Raw genomic sequence first — 25,871 nt, forward strand, 5'->3', positions numbered from 1 at the left:
GTACCCCAGTGAGAGTCAGTATACCCCAGTGAAGGTTAGTATATCCTAGTGAGGGAAATTGTACCCCAGTGAGAGACATTGTACCCCAGCGAGAGACATTGTACCCAGTGAGAGTCAGTATACCCCAGTGAGAGACATTGTATCCAATGAGAGACATTCTACCCCAGTGAAAGACACTGTACCTCAGTGAGAGTCAGTATACCCCAGTGAGAGTCAGTGTACCCCAGCAAGATACATTGCACCCTAATGAGAGAAATTGTACCCTAGTGAGAGTCAGTACACCTCAGTGAGAGTCAGTATGCCTCAGTGAGAGTCAGTATACCCCAATGAGACACATTGTACCCCAGTGAGAGACATTGAACTCCAGCGAGATACATTGTACCCTAGTGAGAGACATTGTACCCCAGTGAGAGACAGCAATTTGTGGATCAGAGGTTTTGAAATGGGTTAGAATATTAATACAAGATGTACATGTTCGAACCTCTTGAGCCAAGATCTGTCCCATTGTTTGATATTTTTTGCGTTATTACTTCACTATAATGTATCCAAACCTCTCCATTCATGCAGGAACCAATGGAGTAACTGATCCAAAAGATGCAGTGTAGATCTAATATTCTAAATAGCCATTGTTTGTTCTGGCACGGCCTATTGTGATGGATGCAATGGACAAGATTTTCATTGACCTATCAGATGTAGTTATACTGTGTCCAATGCATGCTGATTGGTGAGACAATGACTGTGATGTGAGCAGTGGCTGGTGATTATGGAGTAATCACTGTGGGACTGGTGTGCAGTGTTGGAGGTAATATCACAGTGACTGACTCTCTGGGATGGCTCCTCCAGAGTAATTCTCCATCCTGGATATCAGGGCCTTCTTCGAGTTATGGTTTGCATCCCGTCTTGTTCCGCAGGTGTCCTGGTTCTTCCCCCTCCGCAAACTGACAATGCTGTTCCTCACAGAACATTAATCACCAGAGAGATGCTCCCTTTCTACATCCTGCTCATACTACTCTGCATTGAGCGCATCCCAGCGGGTGAGTGTGCTGATTGAATGGGGGCAGAGGTGATCAGTATTATAGCAATAGAGACACACACACATACTGTAACAGAGGGAGGTATCTAGAGTAACAGAGAGCGCGACACATATGCACACAGTGAGAGACAGAGAGACACATACAGAAAGACAGACATACATGTGGACACAGAATAACAGAGACAGACACATATTGTATTAGAGAGAGAACGACACATACATTGTATTAGAGAGAGACACAGACACATATACAAAGTAACAGAGAGAGACACACACAGTGACAGAGAGAGACACACACAATGACAGACATACAGGCGGACGCCCAGAATAACAGAGAGACAGACAGTTGACTCTTTGGACCAAGATACGAGCTGATGAGGTCTGCATTCTCAGCACCTTGTTGCGTGGCTGTGAAACACGCCTGCCTTACAGCTCGACAATTTTCATCTGCATTGTTTGCAGTGCATTCTCAGCAATTGCAGTGTCCTCTCAGGAGCAGGTCCTTCACCTGCGCTCGTACTCATCCACAGTTTGTAGCTTTTCGCTTGTAGCTTTTCGCCATTTAGGCCCAGAGTGGATGACCTTACATTTGTCCACGTTGAAATCCCTTGGCCACAATTTGTCCCATTCACTGATATCTCTGAACTTTTGCGCTTTAAACTACACTGCCTAGAATGCCACCAATCAATTTTGATTTGTGTTCATAAATACAGTGAGTAGATGCTGCCCCATCACAAATTCTTGTGGGACACCACCAGTCACATCCTGCCAATTGGAATACCTGCCCATTATTTTTTTAATTACTGACTAGGCCAACATTTATTGCCCATCCCTAATTACCCTGGTCCGGCATTTAAGAGTCAACCACATTTGCTGTGGGTCTGGAGGCCAGACCAGGTAAGGATGGCAGATTTCCCTCCCTACTGAGGATTAGTGAACCAAATGGGTTTTTATGACAATCACTTCATGGTCATCATCAGGCTTCAATTCCAGATTTCTATGATGGGATTCAAACCCACGTCCCCAGAGCATTACACCAGCCCAATGGAAATACCACAACGCCACTGTCTACCCTAGTGGGTGACTGATTCCCCAATCTGGTATGATTGGTCCTGTAATGTCTGGAGTGTGGAATTTAGAGCGCGGTGTCTGAGGTGGGTTGCCTGAGCTGGGTTGTCTAGATCGCAGTGTCTGAATTGTGGTACCACACTAATTATTCCCTTGCGCTCTGTCTCCATGACTCAGCCAAATTGCTAACCAGGGCAATAACTTACTTTCACAAGATGGCGAGAATTAGGATAAGGAGCAGACCATTCGGCCCCTTGAGCCTGCTCTGCTATTCTATAAGATCATGGCTGATCTGGTTGTGGTCTGAACTCCACTTTCCTGCCTGCACCACCTCTCCCCCCACCCCATAACCCTTGACTTCCCTCTCTATCAAGAGTCTGGCTCAGCCTTGAATCTATTCAACGACCCAGCCTCCATTGCTCTCTGGGGAAGAGAATTCCACAGACTAGCGACTGTCTAAGAGAAAGAAATTCTCCTCATCTTAATTTTTAAAAGGTATCCCCTAGTTCTAGAGCCCTCCAGAAGAGGAGTTTTCACCCTGTCAAATCCCCTCAGGATCTTATATGTTTCAATCAGATCACCTCTCGTTCTTCGAAATTCCAATGGGTATAGGTGCAACCTGCTCAACCTTTCTTCATAAGATAACCCAGTCATCCCTGAAATCAGTCAAGTGACCCTTCTCTGAACTGCTTCTCATGCAATTCTTTTTTTAATTCATTTACGGGATATGGTCTTCGCTGGCTGGGCCCAGCATTTATTGCCCATCCCTAATTGCCCTTGAGAAGGTGGTGGTGAGCTGCCTTCTTGAACCGCTGCAGTCCATGTGGCGTAGGTACACCCACAGTGCTGTTAGGGGAGGGGAGAGGGGGAGGGGAGGGGGTTCCAATGTTTTGACCTAGTGACACTGAAGGAATGGCCAACATATTTCCAAGTCAGGATGGTGAGTGATTTGGAGGGGAACTTCCAGGTGGTGGTGTCCCCATCATCTGCTGCCCTGTCCTTCTAGATGGTAGTGGTCGTGGATTTGGAAGGTGCTGCCTAAGGAACCTTGGTGAGTTTCTGCAGTGCCTCTTGTAGATGGTACACACTGCTGCTACTGTGTATCGGTGGTGGAGGGAGTGAATCTTTGTGGATGTGGTGCCAGTCAAGCGGGCTGCTTTGTCCTGGATGGTGTCGAGCTTCTTGAGTGTTGTGGGAGCTGCACTCATCCAGGCACGTGGAGAGCATTCCATCAAACCCCTTACTTGTGCCTTGTAGATGGTGGACAGGCTTTGGGGAGTCAGGAGGTGAGTTACTCTCCGCAGGATTCCCAGCCTCTGACCTGCTCCAGTAGCCACAACCATTTATATGGCTAGTCCAGTTCAGTTTCTGTTCAAGTTTCTGGTTTTAGTTTTATGTTGTCCCTCACTCTTCATTCATCCATGGACTGATTTTCTTTGGCCTATAGAGATCTTGTCACTTATGAGAATAAACTCGAACTGTTTGATGTTAATTGGTTTCTTGAATATCCCTGTAGAGATAAACACACACAGTCACATACACACACAGAAACACACACCGATGCGAAGTGCACATATACTCACAGGTACACAACCATGGACTCAATTATGTCCATATTTTTCTGTTTCGGTTCCGAGGCTTCTGTTAAATGTTTCTGGACTGTTTCAAACAGTGATTGTGAAGTTCTTGATCTTCGCACATCTCATAATCCCTTCCTCCTCCCCATCCTCCTCCCCTTCCTCCTCCCTCTGAGGGAGCTGACTGACTCTCTCCATAGTACGGTCGAAACAGGTGTTTTTTTTTAATTCATTCACGGGATGTGGGGCTTCGCTGGCTGGGCCAGCATTTATTGCCCATCCCTAATTACCCCTTGAGAAGGTGGTGGTGAGCTGCCCTCTTGAACTGCTGCAGTCCCTGTGGTGTATGTACATCCACAGTGCTGTTAGGGAGGGAGTTTGACTCAGAGACAGTGAAGGAACGGCCGATATATTTCCAAGTCAGGATGGTGAGTGACTTGGAGGGGAACTTGCAGGTGGTCCCATGTGTCTGCTGACCTTGTCCTTCTAGATGGCAGTGGTCGTGGGTTTGGAAAGTGCTGCCTAAGGAGCCTTGGTGAGTTCCTGCAGTGCATCTTGTAGATGGTAAACACTGCTGCTCTTGTGCGTTGGTGGCAGAGGGAGTGAATTTTAAGGTGGTGGATGGGATGCCAATCAAGCGGGGCTGCTTTGTCCTGGATGGTGTCGAGCTTCTTGAGTGTTGTGGGAGCTGCACTCATCCAGGCAAGTGGGGAGTATTCCATCACACTCCTGACTTATGCCTTGTAGATAGTGGACAGGCTTTGGGGAGTCAGGAGGTGAGTTGCTCACCGCAGAATTCCCAGCCTCTGACCTGCTCTTGTGGCCATTGTATTTATATGGCCGGTCCAGTTCAGCTTCTGGTCAATGGTAACCCCCCAGGACGTTGATAGTGGGGGATTCAGCGATGGTAATACCATCCAATGTCAAGGTGTCGGAAATCTGAAATAAAAACGGAAAATGCTGGAAACACTCGGGCAGCCTCTGCGGAGAGAGAGAGAAACAGAGTTAGCGTTTCAGGGTTGTCAACCCTTTCTCAATACTCAAGAAAGATGGGAATGTGACAGCTTTAGTGCAAACGAAAAGGGGAGGAAGGGCAGGAATAGAGCAATGGGAAATATCTGTGATAGGTTGGAGGGCAGGAGAGCTTAAATGACAAAAGGTTTCAGGGTACAAATGCCAAAGTGGATGGTAATGTGTTTAGTAAAGCAGCAAAAGATGTGCCCAGGAGCATTGGGCGTTAGGCTTCCCCAGAACCCAAATCACCGCGCACCCCCATACCCCTCGACCCCACCACAGCGGAAGTAAAGTCAACAGAAAGCCGACTCTCTACGTACCAGGCCGCCCCACAGCTATAACATGCTGTGGGTGGGCTAGATCGGTGAACAGTGAGACCTCTGCCCCTCCCTCGGGTGGAAGCCCCGCCCTCGGGAGCCGTCCGCCAATCCGATTGGCCGGCAGCTCCATCGATCCCAGCAGCACCAGGGCCGGCTGAGTAGTGGGCACCGCGGGGGGAAGAAGGCCAAGGACGATCCTGGCTGCCCCGAGAGGGTGAATCCCGGGGCTTTAGTTGTGGGGGGAGGAATCCCAGAGCCCGGGGTTGGAGGGGGGAAGAATTGGGCTGGGGGGTGTTGGGCGGAGGGTGGGGGGCAGGTTCTGTCGAGCAGGCGGATCGGGGAGGGGTGTTGGTTTGGGGGGGGGGGGGGGCGGTGGTGACGTCTCAGTGGGGGGAGGGGGTGCCCCCAGTGCATGCAGGGCACCCCCACAAGTGGGATGCCCCCCTTCCTTCCCATCCTTTCTCAAGTAAGCCTTCAAAAATGGCCTGCCCTCACCCACCCGACTATCCATGCCAACATATTATGGTGTGGGTATCATTCAGGTCAATAGTCTTGTTAACAAGCCTACATGGCCCTTAATTATTCATTTACATATGGTGTTTGTGGCTCATTTGAGTGCCTGCCTACCTGGCAAATGATGGGGGTCAGCTTAGGGGGGCAAGTGGGAAGGAGGTGAGCTCGCCACCTGGCCTACTTTACATGCCCCCTCCCAGCCCACCAAAAACACACCCGGCGGGGACACATAAAATCCAGCCCCGGATCCCTCCCGCTCCCCGCCCCATCCCAAAGCGCCTCTTTTGCTGTTCCCCCAAGCTACGTTAATTTTTTAAAGAACGGGAGAAGAGTTTCTTCCACAGCCCCGGCCAACATTCCTCCCTCAAGCGGCAGCTTAACCTAAAACTGACTGTACAGACATATACTGACGGACATGTACGTGTGCCGGGGCATTCACAAGTAGATATACACACAGACACGATACGGAAAGACATGTGTAGTAATAGGAACGGGGGAGACCATTCAGCCCCTCAAGCCTGTTCCACCATTCAACATGGCTTGTTGGAGGCCTAACTCCATATCCCTGCCTTTGCCTCATATCCATTAATGCCTTTGGCTATCAATCTCAAATTTAAAATGAATTGACCCAGCATCAATTGCTGTTTTGAGAAAAGAGTTCCAGACTTCTACCCTTTGTGTTCTTTCATTGGATGTGGGCATCACAGGCAAGGTCAGCAATTCTTGCCCATCCTTCATCGCCCTTGAACTGAGTGGCTTGGCAGGCTATTTCAGAGGCAGGCTGTTCAGAGACAGCCATATTGCTGTGGGTCTGGAGTCACGTGTAGGCTAGACTGGGTAAGGAAGACAGATTTCCTTCCCTAAGAGGCATTAGTGAACCAGATGAGGTTTTAACAGCAATTGATGGTAGTGTCATGGCTACAATTACTGAGGATGAACTTTCAATTTCTTAATTGAACTTAAGACCCAGAAATTTATTAACTGAGTTTAAGATTCACAGCTGCCATGGTGGGATTTAAACCCATACCCCACCTAGCCTGGATCTCTCGATTACTAGTCCACTAAGATTACCACTGTGCCCCATTAATGAGCCTCTGAATTTCGCTCCTGAGTCTGAGTCTAATTTTTAGACCCTACCCCTTTGGTCCTGGTTCCCCCAACTTGTGGCAATAATTTCTCTCCCTCTACCCCATCAGCTCCCAGTAGAAGACTCTTCCCCTTTAATTAATTCGCTAGTCTTTTAATTGCAGCAGTCCTACTATTTATGCCCCCCTCCCCCACCGATGACTCCCTAGAGCGATGTCTTTGAAGGGGAAGATAAACCAAGGCTTGGAAACTGTGGGGTGGCAATTAAGCATCAACCTTTGAAGCTTTATTAACAGAAACGTTTAAAAGAAGAGCAAGTCTCTATTATTCATAGCTCTGACTGTCCGCCAACCCTCCTTTTGACTTATTAAAAGGGCCCAGCGGTTACTGAGGGAGCCATCTGGCAGATGAGATATGAAACTGAGGCTTCTCCCCCACCCCACCCCCACCTCCGTACTGGGTGTAGAGGTCAAAGGCTGTTACAAGGAAGAAGTAGGGAACTCTCCGCCGGTCTCCTGGCACAGGATCAATCTCTCGATCACCGAAAAGCAGGACGGCCTGGCCGTTTATCACGTCGATGTGCGTGGGATCCTGCTGTGCACAAATTGGTTGCTGCGTCGTTTCCCACCCCCCCACCTCCCCCATTCATGGCATCAAGGCTTCCAAAGAAAGGGAAATATGACCGTGCAGTACCTTGGGCCTCCCTGAGGCTGGGGAGGGCGCTATTTAATGCAAGCCTCCCTTTTTTATTTCCTGGTATTGCGCTGGGCTATGTTCCCGAGCGCCCACGCAGAGGGGTGAGGTGGAGGAGGCTGCAGCAGGATTCCCGCGGGAAAGCTTTCTCTACCCAACCCTTCGGCAAGGCTGGAGCGCAGCCGCGTGGCGCTCCGGGCGGAGCGAGTGGGCCTTGCGGGCAAAGCTCGCCCCGTGTCTGGGGCGCCTAAAGCCTTGGCCGCACCTCGCAGTCACCTGATGTCCTGTGAGTGCTCAGTTTTATCCCTCTCTTCCAGGGGAAATCGTTGCCCCAAAACAGGAGAACAGGGGACATCCTGGGCACCAGGGGGAGATGTGGCCAAGAATGCTGCCTTAAATAAAGGGGCATCTCTCGCCCTGGCATGTGCAAAGCTGTCCACTCTGGGGCAGGACAATGTGTCCATAGCGTGGCTAAAGAAAACGCATTAGACTGTCAGGGAAAGAGGCCAGACTCCCTCAGTCAGGCCAGACATACTTTTTCCTTTACAGTGTGATGACCACAGCAGTTGGTAAAGGCTGAGTTATTTAAAACTCCGGAGGGAGACAACTGTCATAACCTATAATTTTAATTGGTATGTTTTGAGTTGCAGCTCTAAATTCAGGAATAAGACCACCAGTTCTCGAGACGCTTTTATATCAAACTAAATGAAACATTTTATTAAGCTACAACAAATTAAACACATACACATGGTTACAAATTACTACCATCGTAACTTTTAACAAATTCCCAAATTAATCTCCACTAAGGCAACATTAACCAATAAACTTAACCAGACACCAGGCAAAGCATTTTTACCTTGTGAATTCAAAATGAGGTTCCTTTCAATTTGGTTCCTTTGCAGACAGTTGTAGGCTTACAGCTGCTTAGATCTTACACGCCTCTGGCCTACACACACAAACTCCTCTCAGGTTATACCCAGCCTTCCCTTCTGAATGCAAATTCTCATTGTATCACCAGGCCCTTTGAACTCCTTTCATAGGAGCAATTTTAATGGTAATATAAACGTTGCTTGGTGTCTTCTAGCTAGGTGCAAGATTTCACCCCCAGTCTTGAATGCTCTATTCAACAAAATGCAAATGTACCCTCTACCTTACTGTTTACATCTCAAAACCACTATACATCAAAGCACTAAGATAAAAGCCAAAAACTGCAGATGCTGGAAATCCAAAACAAAAATAAAAATACCTGGAAAAACTCAGCAGGTCTGACAGCATCTGCGGAGAGGAACACAGTTAACGTTTCGAGTCCGTATGACTCTTCAACAGAACTAAGGAAAAATAGAAAAGAGGTGAAATATAAGCTGGTTGAGGGGGGTGGGACAAGTAGAGCTGGATAGAGGGCCAGTGATAGGTGGAGATAGCCAAAAGATGTCATAGACAAAAGAACAAAGAGGTGTTGAAGGTGGTGATATTATCTAAGGAATGTTGCATCTGTTCTGATGATGCCACTTTCAAAAACAGTTCCTCTGACATGTCCTCCTTCTTCCTTAACCGAGGTTTCCCACCCACGGTCGTTGACAGGGCACTCAACCGTGTCCGGCCCATCTCCTGCACATCCGCCATCACACCTTCCTCTCCCTCCCAGAACCATGATAGGGTCCCCCTTGTCCTCATTTATCACCCCACCAGCCTCCGCATTCAAAGGATCATCCTCCGCCATTTCCGCCAACTCCAGCATGATGCCACCACCAAACACATCTTCCCTTCACTCCCCCGGCGGCATTCTGCAGGGATCGTTCCCTCCGGGACACCCCAGTCCACTCCTCCATCACCCCCTACACCTCAACCCCCTCCCACGGCACCTTCCCATGCAACCGCAGATGGTGCAACACCTGCCCCTTCACTTCCCCTCTCCTCACCGTCCAAGGGCCCAAACACTCCTTTCAAGTGAAGCAGCATTTCACTTGCACTTCCCCTAACTTAGTCTACTGCATTCGCTGCTCCCCATGTGGTTTCCTCTACATTGGAGAGACCAAATACAGACTGGGTGACCGCTTTGCAGAACACCTTCGGTCTGTCCGCAAGCATGACCCAGACCTCCCTGTCGCTTGCCATTTCAACACTCCTCCCTGCTCTCATGCCCACATGTCCGTCCTTGGCCTGCTGCAATGTTCCAGTGAAGCTCAATGCAAACTGGAGGAACAGCACCTCATCTTCCGACTAGGCACGTTACAGCCTTCCGGACTGAATATTGAGTTCAATAATTTTAGATCATGAACTCTCTCCTCCATCCCCATCCCCTTTCCGATCCCCCTTTTTTCCAATAATTTATATAGATTTTTCTTTTCCCACCTATTTCCATTATTTTTAAATGTATTCCCATCCATTGTTTTATCTCTACCTTTTAGCCTATTTCAATCCCTTCCCCCCACCCCCATTAGTGCTATCTGTACCTTGCTTGTCCTGCTTTCTACCCTTAATGTCAGCTATTAGCTCATTCTTTAGATAATATCACCACCTTCAACACCTCTTTGTCCTTTTGTCTATGACATCTTTTGGCTATCTCCACCTATCACTGGCCCTCTATCCAGCTTTACTTGTCCCACCCCCCCTTAAACCAGCTTATATTTCACCTCTTTTCTATTTTTCCTTAGTTCTGTTGAAGAGTCATACAGACTCGAAACGTTAACTGTGCTCCTCTCCACAGATGCTGTCAGACCTGCTGAGTTTTTCCAGGTATTTTTATTTTTGTTTTACATCAAAGCACCCAGGCCAGCTGGCTTTAATCCAATTAAGACAAACGCAGACACAACCACAGACTAAACCTCTATTTAAAAAAAATAATTTCCAATAACACCAAATACATGGGGAGGCGATGATGTAGTGATATTGTTGCTGGACCAGAAATCCAGGGTAATGCTCTGGGGACCTGGGTTCAAATCCCACCACAGCAGATGGTGGAATTTGATGGCGTACCTGTGTGTGTGTGTGTGTGCATGTGTGTGTGTGCATCTGCGTGTGTTTCTGTGTGTGTTTGCGTGTTTGTGCATGCGTGTGTGACTGTGTGTTAAATGGCCTCTTGTTCCTACGTCCCTACACTGGAAGGCACTAACTTTACCGGGCTATGGAGAAAGAGCATTGCGAGAGTGGGATTAATTCGACAGCTTTACCAAATGGGGCGGCACAGGCATAACAGGCTGAATGGCCTCCGCCTGTGCTGTATGAGATTCGGTGGGGCAGCCTGCAGTGTGACCCAGCGGCAGCTCTCAGTTTGTCCAGCAGAGGGAACCAGACGCCCAACTCACTGAGGGGTACACAACCCGGGCCGGTTGTGTTTTAACGTGAAACTGAGAGACGCCTCTGAATTGTGCAGCCTCGCCAATCGACCCCCGAAAAGCACCTCAGACCCGCAAAGCAGTGACCAGCCAGATAAGGCGGGGCAGTGTTGTTTCCGATTCCAGAAAGGTCCCTCCAATTAAAGTGCTTAATTATCAAACTGAAAATACCACCGAAAGAGAAAGGGTGCATTTCCCTGGCCTTTCGCAACCTCAGGACATCCCAGGGGCACTTTGCAGACGGACGGTAGCGCCTCTGACAGCGCTGCACTCCCTCAGCGCCGGCGCCGAGGGAGCGTCAGCCAAGATTGTGCAAGCTCGAGGCTTCGGGCCCACAATCTCCGGACTCAAGAGGGCAGAATTTTTCCTATGGAGGGAGTGGGCAGGGGGTGGGCGCAGAGACAACCTCTGCCCGCGATCGGCTCCACGCCGCCATTTTACGCGGCTGTAGCGCTCGGCGCTACCTGTGCCGGGCGGCGGGGGGAGGTGGGGGGAGGAGGGAGAGCCTGCCTGGCGCACAGTTCACGCGGAAGACCTGCCTCAGGGAGACTGAATCGATGTGAATGAAAGGTTTAAAAATGTATTCAAACACGTCCCCTCATATGTGGCTGTTGTCACACGAGATGGGGCGTGTTTTTATATTTAGGAAAATGCGTTTATTTATTTAATAAAAGCTTCAGGAAACCTCGTCTCGCCCGTGGATGAGGTTCCCTAAAAAAACGCTAAGGCCGCCTGGGCCTCTCTCCCGATCGCCAACCTTAAGGTCGGGCGGTCAGAGTTCACAAGCGCTTCGATTACTTTCTTCGTGGCCGCAATGGGCCGTGGCGCGCGCCCGCTGGACGAAATATCGCGCGGTGATGCCGGGACACACGCCCGATGTCATCCCATTGTCCTCTTAACGAGTTGGCATGTTAGGCCCAGGCCTGCACGTCGGCTGAAAAATCCTGCCCAGAGAGAGCGCCCCCCACCCTCACACCACCCCCCCCACCTCCCCCCTCCCCCCCAACCCCACCCCACCTCACTCGCCCACTCCAAGGGAAAGAAAGGAATTTCTCACGAAGGGTGGGATGAGAAGGATCAGGACGCTGGCCGATTCCGTCCGGGGAGATGGCTCACGCCACTGGACTTTTTATTGGTTCGTTCGTGTCATGTGGACGCCGCTGGCTGGGCCAGCACCTTATTGCCCCTCCCTAGTTGCCCCTTGAGAAGGTGGTGGGGGGTTGAGCTGCCTTCCTGAACTACTGCTGCAGTTCCCTGTAAATCCAGAGGCCCCAGGCTGAGACTCTGGGAACATGGGTTCAAATCCCACCACGGCAGCTGGTGGGATTTAAATTCAATTAATAAAACATCTGGAATTATAAAGCTAGTCTCAGTCACGGGGACCGTGAAACTATCATTTGGCCGTTGTAAAAAACCCATCTGGTTCACAAATGCCCTTGAGGGAAGGAAACCTGCCGTCCTTACTCAGTCCGGCCTACACGTGACTCCAGACCCACAGCATTGTGGTTGACCCTTAACTGTGTCCCTCTGAAATGGCCGAGCAAAGCCCACTCAGTTCAAGGGCAATTATGAACACGTGAAATAGGAGCAGGAGTAGGCCATTCGGCCCCTCGAGCCTGCTCCGCCATTCAACAAGATCATGGCTGACCTGTTTGTGTTTCGATTTCCACATTCCCATCTAACCCCGATAACTTTTGATCCCCTTGCCTAACTAGAATCTGTCTACCTCCGCCTTAAAGATATTCAGTGACCCCCACCCCCACCGCCTTCTGAGGCAGAGAGTTCCAAAGTCGCACATCCCTCTGAGAGGAAAAAAAATCTCTCCTCATCTCTAAGGGTGACCCCTAATTGGAAAACTGTGCCCCCCTAGTTCTGGGCTCACCCACAAGAGGAAACATCCTTTCCACGTCCACCTGGTCAAGAGCTTGTAAGGATGGGCAACAAATGCTGGCCTTGCCACTGAGGCCCACATCCCCATGAAAGAAAGAAAAGAAAAGCCCCCTGAGCACCTTCAGGGCACTGAGGCCAACTCCAGTGAGCCCCCTTTCTCCCACACCACAACCCCAACCCCCACCCCGACTAAACTGGCCACCTCCGAGTGGACCCGGCTTTTAAAGGGACGGACAGGCAGGAAATGAGAATTTAATCAGGAAACGAGAACTGAAGGCAGGTCCGAGGCACAGCACCACACAGGGACAAGGAAGCAGGCCCCAAAATCCACCCCAGCAGCCAGGCACACCGCAGCCATTCTCCCACCCCAGAGTCTGAGTTGCTACGGCAACATGCACATTGCAGTCTAGAACTGTGGATAGCAACAGTAGAGGCTCCGACCTTCTTGGCTGACCAGGCATCTCTCCCGCTCTTACCCACTTGCCATCAGCAGGTGTCGGAAGGATTTTTAGGTCAATCATCATCACATTTGGCCAAGTGCTGAAGTGGGATTTGAACCTGGAGTTTCTGGCTTAGAGGCCATGACACAACCCACTTGCACCACAAGACCTCCTCGCAGCTAAGATCGTCACTAGTGAGCCCAGTCAGGAATTCAGGAGAAACCTCTTTACCCAGGGAGTAGTGAGGATGTGGAATTCGCTCCCACGGGGAGTGGTTGAGGTGAATAGTGTCGATATATTTAAGGGGAAGCTGGATAAACACACGAGGGAGAAAGGAGTAGAAGGGTACAGTGATAGGGCAAGATGAAGAGGGGGTGGAAGGGCCTTATATGGAGCCTAAACAGCAACATGGGCCAGACGGGCCGAATAGCCTGTGTCTAGGTAATTTATTCTCATCCTCATCCTTGTTCTCACCTTTGTGTTCAAAACCGTCCATGGTCTCATCCCCTCCCTATCTCTGTAATCTCCTCCAGCCCCACAACCCTCTGAGATCCCTGCGCTCCTCCAATTCTGACCACTCGTCCGTTCCTAACTCTAACCTCAACACCATTGGCGGCCGTGCCTTCAGCTGCCTGGGCCCCAAGCCCTGGAATTCCCTCCCTAAACCTCTCCTTCTCTCTATCGCTCTCTCCTCCTTTACAACGCTCCTTAAAACCTCCCTCTTTGACCAAGCTTTTGGTCACCCGACCTAAAATATCTCCTCCTGTGGCTCACGGTCGAATTTTGTTTTATTTGCCCCTCTGAAGCCCCTTGGGATGTTTCACTATGTTAGAGGCGCCGCCTAAGGATAAGTTGCTGTTGTTGTTGTATTTAATAAGCTTGTGTGGTTTTAGGCTGCAGAGGTCGATCCCAGTACAGACAGAAACGCCTGGAGTCCCAGATCATTGGAGGGAGCAACACCAAGCCAGGGGATTGGCCCTGGCAAGTGAGTCTCCGGAAAGGCGGGGTTCACTTCTGCGGAGGATCAATTCTCAGCCAGTGGTGGGTATTAACAGCAGCACACTGCGTCCAAAGATCGAGGTAAGCTCAAGGTGGGACCAAAGATTTAAATCAAAAATACCTGCGAGTAGGATTCTCAGGGAGATATCTGTACATTGACTGGTGTCTCTCAATCCTCTCTCTCTCACTCACTCTCCCTCTCTCTCTCAGGGAGATATCTGTACACTGACTGCTGTCTCTCAGTTCCCTCTCTCTCTCAGGGAGATATCTGTACATTGACTGGTGTCTCTCAGTTCCCTCTCTCTCGAGGAGATATCTGAACACTGACTGGTGTCTCTCAGCCCCCTGTCTCTCAGGGAGATATCTGTACACTGACTGGTGTCTCTCAGTCCCCTCTCTCTCAGGGAGATATCTGTACACTGACTGGTGTCTCTCTGCCCCTCTCTCTCAGGGATATATCTGTACACTGCCTGATGTCTCTCAGTCCCCTCTCTCTCAGGGAGACATCTGTACGCTGACTAGTATCTCTCTGCCCCTCTCTCTCTCTGGGAGATATCTGTACACTGACTGGTGTCTCTCTGCCCCTCTCTCTCTCAGGGAGATATCTGTACACTAACTGATGTCTCTCTGCCCCTCTCTCTCTCAGGGAGATATCTGTACACTGACTGGTGTCTCTCAGTCCCCTCTCTCTCAGGGAGATATCTGTACACTGACTGGTGTCTCTCAGTCCCTCTCTCTCTCAGGGAGATATCTGTACACTGACTGGTGTCTCTCAGTCCCCGGTCCTCTCTATCTCTCAGGGAGATATCTGTACACTGACTGGTGTCTCTCAGTCCCCTCTCTCTCAGGGAGATATCTGTACACTGACTGGTGTCTCTCAGTCCCTCTCTCTCTCAGGGAGATATCTGTACACTGACTGGTGTCTCTCAGTCCCCGGTCCTCTGTATCTCTCAGGGAGATATCTGTACACTGACTGGTATCTCTCCGTCTGGGCCGATGAGACTATTCACTATCCATACACCAAAATTAAGTTTCAAAAATGTATTTTCTACATTAGATGAATAAAAATTCTGCATTTATATTTATAGATTAATCTTACATGAAAAAGGGGAATATTATGATACTGATTGTACATTCTCATTGGCTACACTTTTCACAGGATACATACTAGATGAACTGCACACTATAATATAGCTCACATGACGTGATAGCGTCTGCACCTGTAACAGTTACCAGATGATTTTATGCACAATTTACAGAATCAATAATCATTACGATCGAATGGGCTACTTTAAATTACATTCGTTGATACTGTTTAGCTGGTTTTCAGCTTTGGAATAGTCATGTACATGTACAAATTTCTAAAACTTTCGTGTAACAAAACGTGGAATATAACGTGACATTTTTGGAAAGACTGCAATGTCAATCCATGGAAATCTCAATGTTTGTCAGGATATGTGGATGTATTTCAGTAGGTCTGGACCTTTCGCTCCCACTGCTGGAACCTGTTTGTTTATTTATGGAATTTCCATGAATAGACAGGCAACCTTTAAACAACAAAAAAAATTCACCTTAACTTTTTAATATTTCATTTTCTAACTGATTTTTATCCAATGCATCCAAAAGTTGAAAACACCACACTTACATAACGTTCACGTCTGAGTGTCATTATTTAAATTTCTGAAAGAAATATTGATTTGAATTCCACCTGTATGACTGGGTAGGTGGTTCATGGACACTCGGGTGAGGAGAGACAGGAAGATGTAACCTCCCCGATAAATATAGCTTTGCTATATTTTCAAGCGCAATTCTAATGTTTTTAAAGAATAACTTTCTTTGCCTAAGAATCCAGTAGTGAAGGAATCCAGCTACATTTAGAGATATCTGTACACTGACCAGTGTCTCTCAGTCTCCTCTCTCTCAGGGAGATATCTGTACACTGACCAGTGTCTCTCAGTCTCCTCTCTCTCAGGGAGATATCTGTACACTGACTGGTGTCTCTCAGTCTCCTCTCTCTCTCTCAGGGAGATATCTGTACACTGACTGGTGTCTCTCAGTCCCGCTATCTCAGGGAGATATCTGTACACTGACCAGTGTCTCTCAGTCCCCTCTCTCTCTCAGGGAGATATCTGTACACTGACCAGTGTCTCTCAGACCCTCTCTCTCAGGGAGATATCTGTACACTGACCAGTGTCTCTCAGACCCTCTCTCTCAGGGAGATATCTGTACACTGACCAGTGTCTCTCAGACCCTCTCTCTCAGGGAGATATCTGTACACTGACTGGTGTCTCTCAGACCCTCTCTCTCAGTGAGATATCTGTACACTGACTGGTGTCTCTCAGTCCTCTCTCTCTCAGGGAGATATCTGTACACTGACTGGTGTCTCTCAGTCTCGCTCTCTCAGGGAGATATCTGTACACTGACCAGTGTCTCTCAGTCCCTCTCTCTCTCAGGGAGATATCTATACATTGTCTGGTGTCTCTCAGTCCCCTCTCTCTCAGGGAGATATCTGTACACTGTCTGGTGTCTCTCAGTCCCCTCTCTCTCAGGGAGCTATCTGTACACTGACCAGTGTCTCTCAGACCCTCTCTCTCAGGGAGACATCTGTACACTGACCAGTGTCTCTCAGTCCCCTCTCTCTCTCAGGGAGATACCTGTACACTGACTGGTGTCTCTCAGTCCCTCTCTCTCAGGGAGACATCTGTACACTGACTGTTGTCTCTCTCTCTCTCTCTCAGGCAGCTATCTCTACACTGAATGGTGTCTCCCAGTCCCCTCCCTTAGGGAGATATACACCCTGCATTATCTCAGCCCTTGACCCAATCAGTTTTCCATGGGGTCCCCCTTATGCTCTTCCACTAGGACATCTCATCTCACTGAGCCTCGTTGCCTTCACACTTACACAAGGGTCCATTAGCACAAAGGAAGCAGATGTCCCGACATGGAGACTTCCTGGGCCCTCTACATCACTGGCATTGTTTGTGACAGGGAGAGATTCCACGTGCCCCTCCCCAGCACCACCCCCACTAACATGGACAATGGTAGCTCCCATAGAAGGCCGGAGCCTGTGTAGATTTGGGCCTCTGGGGCTCTTAATTGAGGATGCGGCACTTGACTGATGTATTGGAGTTCAGCCAGAGGCTGGAGCTATCTTGGAGGAGGGGAAAGGGGGGTGGGTGGTGGGTAGGATAGAAACTAATGGAGTTGTTTACTCCCAGAGCTGAACAAATCTCGGTGGAGTCTGGAGCAATAGAACTGGGATACCATAACGCACAGAGATACCAGGTGGCTAAGATCATTATCCACGAACAATACAACCGCTCGACTTTTGACAACGACATCGGCATGCTCCAGCTGAAGACATCGATCGCCTTCGGTGGCGACCAGATGCCTGTACTTCTGCCTCTCAGCGACAGTTTTGACATCAAGGCCTGGGCACCCTGCTTCGTCATTGGCTGGGGCCGAACACGACATGGTGAGGCACTGGTGCAACCTATCACAGACAGGTATCGGGTTCAGGGAACCATGGCGGGTTTGGAAGCGGAGAGCACTTAATCGGGCGCGATGGCGGCTGGTGTGGAGCCCATGGTCGGCCAGTCTGCCCGGCCGCCAATTGAAGCCCGTAAGTGGGCAATTAATGTCCACTTGAGGGCCTCATCTCGCCACCGCTGGTAGTGGTGGGCAGGGGGTGCGCTCGCCATACAGGCAGCCAAATAAACCCTGGCATATTTACTTGCGGGCAGGTACCCCTCATTCAAAGGCACCTGGTGTCCAATCGAAGGACCTGGCATTGGAAAGGGCGTGCCCACTGAAAGCTAACCCCCTGCCCTTGAAGCTGATGCCCCTCACCCAGGACCACCCCCCCCCCCACCCCCCTACCCCACCCCCATCACGTGATCTCTCTCTCCCGTCATCACTCACCTGTGGCCTGGTCCCTCCCGGACCCAAGGCCTCAGGTGGTGTATTGTCGGCAGCGGGTACCACCTTACCGATGGCGCTAATGAGCAGAGAGGAGCTGCAGGCCTCTTAAGGCCTGGTGGGCCTTCTTGAAAATAGGTGAGGTAGGGGTCTCGCCGTTACTCCAGCCGGCAGCCAAGACCCCCGTCAGTCCACAAGATTTCACCCACAGTCTAGGTTACAGACTGGAATCTAATCGAGGGGTTCGGGGTGGTTTATATATAGAATAACAGATACCCAGGAGTGAGTTACAGACTGGAATCTAATCGAGGGGTTCGGGGTGGTTTATATATAGGATAACAGATACCCGGGAATGAGTTACAGACTGGAATCTCATCGAGGGGTTCGGGGTGGTTTATATATAGAATAGGAGATACCCGGGAGTGAGTTACAGACTGGAATCTAATCGAGGGGCTCGTGGGTTTATATCGTCTCCCTTGTTCTATGCCCTCACTTTGTTCCTCCTCCTCCCCCTCCCCATTTCCCCTCCGCCCCTCCTCATTTTCTCTCTTCTCCAACTTCGTTATACCCCATCCCCTTCCCACTCCACCCTCTTTCCCTTTCCCCCACCCAGTCCTCCTGCTTGCTGTTTCTCCTTCCCCCCCTCCACCCCTTTCTCTTCCCTCTCACCCTCGTCCCCACCCCCCACCTTCCTCATCCACCCCCCCCTCCTCCCCCGCTCTCGTTTCTCTTCCTCCCCTCCTTTCACGTTGCCCCCTCCCTGAGTTCGCTCGCCTCGGGTTTTGAACCGATGCAGTCAGCCTGTGACCGATCCCTTTCCTCAGAGAAGCGGCCAGTCATCCTGCAAGAGGTGGAAGTGGAGTTGATCGACTGGCACAGCTGCCGGAAATGGATGGCGGGCATCACAAGCAACATGCTGTGCGCCGGCTACGAGGAAGGAGGTCGAGATGCCTGCCAGGTAACATCCGTGTTTCGGGGATGTTCGGTGGGTGGGAGGTGTGGTTACAGCGTTGGGGTGAAGTGGTGAGGTGGCCTCCATCGCGAGGGGACTTGAGTACAGGAGTAAAGATGTCTTTGCTTCACTGTCTTCCCTGTCGCTGGGTCAAAATCCCGGAACTCCCTCCCTAACAGCACTGTGGGTGTACCTACACCACATGGGCTGCAGCGGCTCAAGAAGGCGGCTCACCACCCCCTTCTCAAGGGGGCAATTAGGGATGGGCAATAAATGCTGGGCCCAGCCAGCGACGCCCACGCCCCATGAATAAATTTTTTAAAATTGTATAGAGCCTTGGTGAGACTGCACCTGGAGTATTTTGTGCAGTTTTGGCCTCCTTATCTAAGGAAGGATATACATCAAGGGGTACAATGGAGGTTCACCAGACTTTTTTTTTTATTTGTTCACAGGATGTGGGCTTTGCTGGCGAGGTCAGCATTTATTGCCCTTGCTCAGGGAACATTTAAGACTCAACCACATTATTGTGGATCTGGAGTCACATGTAGGCCAGACCAGGCAGCAGATTTCCTTCCCTAAAGGGCATTAGTGAACAGATGAGTTTTTACGACAATTGACAATGGTTTCATGGTCATCATTCGACTTAATTCCAGATATTTTTTTTAATTGAATTCAAATTCCGCCATTGTACCATGGTGGGATTTGAACCCAGCTCCCCAGTGCATTATCCTGAGGCTCTGGATTACCAGTCCAGTGACAATATGTCACCACCTCCCCTAAATTGTTTCCTGGGATGGCGGGAATGTCTGATAAGGAGAGATTGAGGGAACTGGCCCCGTGTTCTCTGGAGTTTCAAAGATTGAGAGGTGATCCCATTGAAATGTACAAAATTCTTACCGGGCGTGACAGGGTAGATGTGGATAGGATGTTTCCTCTGGCTGGTGAATCTAGAACCAGGGGACACTGACTCAGAATAAGGGGCAAGCCATTTAAGACTGAGATGAGTAGGAATTTCTTCACTCTGAGGATGGTGAATCCTTGGAATTCTCTACCCCAGAGGGCTGTGGGAGCTCAATCATTGGGCACGTTCAAGACTGAGATCGATAGATTTCTGGATACGAATGACTCCAAGGGACATGGGGATAATGGAAAAAATGCCGTAGAGATAGATGGTCAGCTATGATCTGTCTGAATGGCGGAGCAGGCTTGATGGGCTGAATGGCCTACTCCTGTTCCTATATTCCTATCACAGGTACAGGAGGAGGCCATTCAGCCCCTCGAACCTGCTCTGCCATTCAATGAGATCATGGCTGATCTGCGACCCAAATCCATTTCCCCATCTTTGCCCCATATCCCTCGACACTTGATTAGCAAAAATCTTTCAGTCCCAAATTTGACATTAACAATTGATCGAGTCCCAACTCTCAAGGCTTTAGATGGACGGCCAGCAGAGTTTAACTGGGCTTCTTGACTGGCACAGAAAGGTATCCAAATGAACATGGCCTCATCCTTTTTTATTCGTTCGTGGGATGTGGGCGTCGCTGGCCGGGCCCAGCATTTATTGCCCATCCCTAATTGCCCCTTGAGAAGGTGGTGGTGAGCTGCCTTCCTGAACCGTTGCAGTCCATGTGGTGTAGGTACACCCACTGTGCTGTCAGGGAGGGAGCTCCAGGATTTTGACCCAGCGACAGTGAAGGAACGGCCGATATATTCTAGACTCCAGTGATTACAGGCCCAGTCGACCCAATCCCTCCTCATACGACAATCCTGCCATCCCAGGAATCAGTCTGGTGAACCTTCGCTGCACTCCCTCTATGGCAAGTATATCCTTCCTCAGATAAGGCTGCAAAAACAATACTCCAGGTGTGGTCTTCCTGTACAGCTGCAGTAAGACATCCTTGCTCCTGGAGTGGCAGTGCCCGCAACAGAAGCCAACATATCATTTGCCTTCTTTACTGATCGCTGCGCCTGCATGCTTGCTTTCAGTGCCTGGTGTACAAGGACACCCAGGTCCCTTTGTACCTCAACGTTTCTCAATCAAACATATCCCAATTAGGAATCAAACTCTTGTCTTTTCTCTGCATTTCCTTTGATGCTTAAACCTTGGCAACTGACACAGTTCATAGTCCTCAAACTGCAGTCTGACCTTGGCACTATACAGCTTAGTAAAGAAGGATCCATCAAGTGCCTGTGGAGATATATCCGCCACCCCCCCCACCGCCCCCACCCCCGCCAAATGTAAAAAACACCCACCACCACCCTCCTGCCCCTCGCACTCCCTCCAGCAGCAGAGATCAGGAGAAGAGCAGGAAAGATATACTGGCATTGGAGGCAGTCCAGAGAAGGTTCACTAGGTTGATCCCGGGGATGGAAGGATTTTCTTAGGAGGAGAGGTTGAGTAGGTTGGGCCTGTACTCATTGGAGTTTTGAAGAATGAGAGGTGACCTTACTGAAACATATAAGGTTCTTCAGGGGCTTGACAAGGTGCAGAGACTTATCAAACCAAAACTGACAGCGAGACAAAGGGGCAAGGTTAGCTCAGGTGACCGAGTGCTTGGTCAAAGCGGTAGGTTTTAAGGAGCGGCTTAAAGAAGGAGAGAGAGGTTTAGGGAGGGAATTCCAGAGCTTAGGACCCAGGCAGCTGAAGGCACAGCCACCCATCAAGGAGCATTGGAAGTCAGGGGTACACAAGGGACCAGAAATGGAGGAGCTAATATTTCGGAGTTGTCGAGCTGGGGGAGATTAGAAAGATCGGAAAAGGGGCAAGGCTGTGGAGGTATTTGAAATCAAAGGTGAGATCTTTAAAATGGAGGCATTGCCGGACTGGGAGCCAATGTAGATGGGGCCTGGTGCAAGGCAGGATACAGGCAGAAGAGATTTGGATGAGCTCAAGTTTATTGAGCCTGGATGGAATTGGAATAGTCCAGTCTAGAGGTAACAAAGGCATAGACATGGGTTAGAGCAGAGGAGATTGTTATAAATATCTGGTTCATGGTTTAATGTAGTATTTTAGGGAGAATTTTTAGTTATGGGAAGATTAAAACCTGACTGCAGAAAATGGGATAAATGCAACTAAAGCAGCTTAAAGACTATTACACTTAAAGGGTTGGGGCCATGTTGTTAAGGGGTTAACAGCTAGAAAGGTCAGATTGTAAACCAGTCAGTGGGCTTACTTAGCTAGAGATTTGGAGATGAGGGGTCTACACTGTTCGCAAAGAAAAACAAAAGAGTTGTTTCACTTTGGGAGTTAGAGCCACAATTAAACGTTTAAAAGTGAATCCTACACGGCTATGTCATCACGGAGATGGGTGGAGCTTAAGAAAGTTCTAGGGTTTCAGTTTTATCTGTGTATTTTCCGGTGGAGTGAGTGTTCTGCATCAGGGGAAAAGGCTATAAACTGAAAAGGTGCTGCAGTTAGCAAGGCCCAGACAGCCAGAGCGTTGCTGTTAGCTGGCTCTGTGCAGTTAGGGCACAGGAGAAGCCCCGGGGAGCTGAGAAGGTGGCAGACAGTCGCTGTCTCCTTGCTAGAAAGGGTTGGGGCTCAGGAGAAGCCCTGGGAGCCACTTATATGTGGGTGTATCTGGGGAGATCGGAGCTCGGTGAAACCCAGGGGCCGTGCCAGCTCAGTGAAGCCAGCCGGCCATTAGAGAGCTGAAATTGCGCCGGTGAGCAGAGGCTGGAGTGCAGACCCAGAAATCCAGGGGAACGGGGTCATCGGGAGGCGAGATTGAAACCCTGGGAGGCGTGCAGTCATTGAGGCGGTCCGAGTCGGAGCAGTTTCGAAGGAATTCGGAGGCCTGATCTTCAAACATGGAAAGTTTAGAGCCCCTCATGAGGGAGACAGAGTGTCAGCGAGATTGATCGACTCAGTGTTTACTGATGTCTGGGTAGATTGCTGAGAAATCCGTGGGATCTGTCTTGGTCGCATTTGCTATTTATTGTGTTCAACCACAGTTTGCCTGTGAATTCACACGTACCCCATACACTCTAACGTTCAGGGTTAATAAGATAAATATTGTAAATCGTTTTATTTTTCTGACCTTGTGGAGTAAAGTTTTATTTTTGTTTGGTCAAAGGCCCTGGAATTACATTGGCTTCATTCTCCTAGCAAGAGCCTTGAATCTAAAACTTTGTCTACTTTAAACAAAATGTTATTGGTCCCTGACCAGATCTTGTCAAAAACGTGGGCATCTGGTCCAGGATCATATCATGCTAAAGAACATAAGAACACAAGAGATAGGAACGGGAGTCCATTCATCCCATCGAGCCTGTTCTGCCAGCCAATATGATCAGTGCTGATCTTTGGCTTCAACTTCCCTTTCTTACCTGCTTCCCATATCCCTCGATCCCCTGAGAGACTAAACATCTGTCCATCCCAACCTTAAATGTGTTCGACGATGGAGAATCCACAACCCTCTAGGGGTAGGGAATTCCAAATATTCACAACCCTTTGAGTGAAGAAACTTCTCCTCATCTCAGTCCTAAATGGTCGTCCACCTATCACGAGACGGTGCCCCCATGTTCTAGATTCCCCAGCCAGGGGAAACAATCTCTCGGATTTTGCCCCCTTCCAAACCCCTTCAGAATCGTGTATGTTTCAATGAGATCGCCTCTCATTCTTCTACACTCCAGGGAATATAAGCCCAATTTACTCAGCCTCTAATCAGAGGACAAGGCCCTCATCCCAGGGATCAATCTATAGTGAACATTCGCTGTACCACCTCCAGTGCAAGTGTATCCTTATTTAAACACGGAGACTGAAACTGCGCACAGTATTCCAGGTGTGGTCTCGCGAAAGCCCTGTACAATTGCGGCAAGACTTCCTTATTCCCGTACCCCAATCCCATTACAATGAAAGCCATTGCCTTCCTAATTCCTTGCTGTACCTGTACGCTAAGCTTCAGGGGAGGAGAAGGGGGCAGAGATGGGTGAAGCGGTAGAGGTGGAAGGAGTGTGGCTTCGGGGGATGCAAAGACAATGTGATTGCGAGGTTTCCCACAATGCAAACTCCAAGCGACATGTGCTTCCCTTGCAGGGAGACAGCGGGGGTCCCCTGATGTGTGAGGGCATGAACTCGGAGGCCTGGATCCAGATTGGGATTGTGAGCTGGGGCAACGGATGCGGCGAATCCCTCAGCCCCGGAGTGTACACCCTGCTTTCAAACTACATCGAGTGGCTGGAAGCCACGGCTGAACAGACCGAGAAGCCCTACATCCCGAGCAGGGACACTACTTCCGGGTCATCGGGTCAACAGGAGAACAGAAACTCATCGTCTGAACTTCCATTCTCCTTCCAGCAACTGTCGGACCAGGATGTGCCTCAACCATCCGGCACCTCCAGTACCATCCTGGGCAACGCATTTCTCTCAATCATTACCTTTACGTGGAGAATCCTATTCAGTGAGATTGATAAATAAACTAAATAATATTTACAAAGGATGATGAGCTGACTGGGTTACATGTAAGTGTAAGCTCCCTTTACACTGCCCCATCGAACACTCCCAGGACAGGTACAGCATGGGGTTAGATATAGAGTAAAGCTCCCTTTACACTGCCCCATCAAACACTCCCAGGACAGGTACAGCACAGGGTTAGATACAGTGTAAAGCTCCCTCTACACTGTCTCCATCAAACACTCCCAGGGCAGGAGACAATGACACAATCCCAGTTTAACTTTAGAGGATGAATCAGCTGCTTAGCAGAGAATACTGCAAACATTGCAGATAAATATATTTATTGTGGGTATAATGTGATATTCTTCATAAAACGTAGAAACCTGATGACTAGAGAGGATCTGTTGCTGCATCATCAATGATTTCAAAAGAAAATTAAATGGGCATTTTTGAGAAGTGAACTTGCAGGGCCACGGCGATAGAGCAAGGAGGATGGGACTGAGTGGACCGACCTAGAGAGAGCCAGCATGGACTAGATGGGCCGAGTGGCGTCCTTCTGAGCTGTACGTCTCTGACCTCTGGGCCTGGTTTGATATCTGTGCTGTGTGTAAACCCATAAGAGAGTTTAACCTCAATCCCTGCTGCACCAGGAAAACTCCGCAGTTATCAAATGTGCTGTCACGTGACATCTCTCAATTAGATGGGAAATAAGTGTTACCTTTCACGGTCCCTGCCCATCAAGATGCCCAATCCTAATAGTCCATTGTCTCTCTCGCTCTCACTCCTGCCCCAAGACCCAGTTGTCCAGTGTCCCTGTCTTGACCTGCGACCGATTGGGTAGGATTTTATGGTCCCACCAAAGTCAATGGGCCTCCTAGTCATATCGAATGGCGGAGCAGACTCGATGGGCCTGAATGACCGACTCCTGCTCCGAATTTTCTCTGTGTCTATGGCCAGAATTTTACGTCTCGTGGGCAGGCAGGTAGGGCCGAACGGCCCGTGAAATAGCGCGAGACGGCGCCAGGCGGGCGTAGCGACATCATCCCGCACGCAAGCGATCTCCAGGTCAGCGGGCGCAGGCGGGCGTCCCGCCGACAATTAAAGGGCCTCTTAAGGCCTCTGAAAAGGTCCCGATTAAAATTTCGATCCGGCATTTACGTTGCGATTTTTGTGCTCGTCGCGCGGGCAAAACGGGCAGGCGGGCAGCCCACTTTTAACAAAACCCCATCCCAGGGCGGGATAACAAGGGTCAGCAGCATTGCCATTGTGAGCACTGAGGAGTTTAGGAGACAGTTTGCAGCTGGTTGCTTATTTGAATTGGACAGCTTCGACTCTGTCCTGGGCTTCAGTCATTGCCCGTGCGAGGGTTTGCAGGTCCGAGCGCAACCCCCAGGAACACCTCATTCTGTTCCTGGAGCTGCCTCTCCATGAGAGTCGCCACTCCCTCAATGGAGGAGGCAGTGCGCTCGGCCATGAGGGTCAACGCAGTGGTGGTGCTCTGTCTGGACTGCCCCACAACAGAGGCCATGGCACGCATACCCTCATGGATCTCCGCCAGATCCTCCCGCACATCCCGCTGGGCATCCAGCATATGCCACCCAATGGGCGCCTACAGAAGCTCATCATCTGCCTTTGACTCAG

At 49.8% G+C, this 25,871-nt stretch overlaps 1 protein-coding gene across 1 annotated transcript; it reads left to right on the forward strand.

Annotated features, from left to right (window-relative positions):
- The first annotated feature begins 883 nt into the window (after positions 1 to 883).
- Positions 884 to 24,254, forward strand: LOC144671711 (serine protease 1-like). The gene is made up of 6 exons (XM_078533725.1): positions 884 to 1,034; positions 3,069 to 3,152; positions 13,863 to 14,049; positions 17,187 to 17,443; positions 18,711 to 18,844; positions 23,874 to 24,254. The coding sequence occupies exons 1-6, from the start codon at positions 884 to 886 to the stop codon at positions 24,252 to 24,254; spliced, it is 1,194 nt and encodes a 397-aa protein (XP_078389851.1).
- The last annotated feature ends 1,617 nt before the right edge of the window (positions 24,255 to 25,871 follow it).

Source organism: Cetorhinus maximus, chromosome 34 (genome assembly GCF_964194155.1).
Source record: "Cetorhinus maximus chromosome 34, sCetMax3.hap1.1, whole genome shotgun sequence".
Taxonomy (NCBI): domain Eukaryota; kingdom Metazoa; phylum Chordata; class Chondrichthyes; order Lamniformes; family Cetorhinidae; genus Cetorhinus; species Cetorhinus maximus.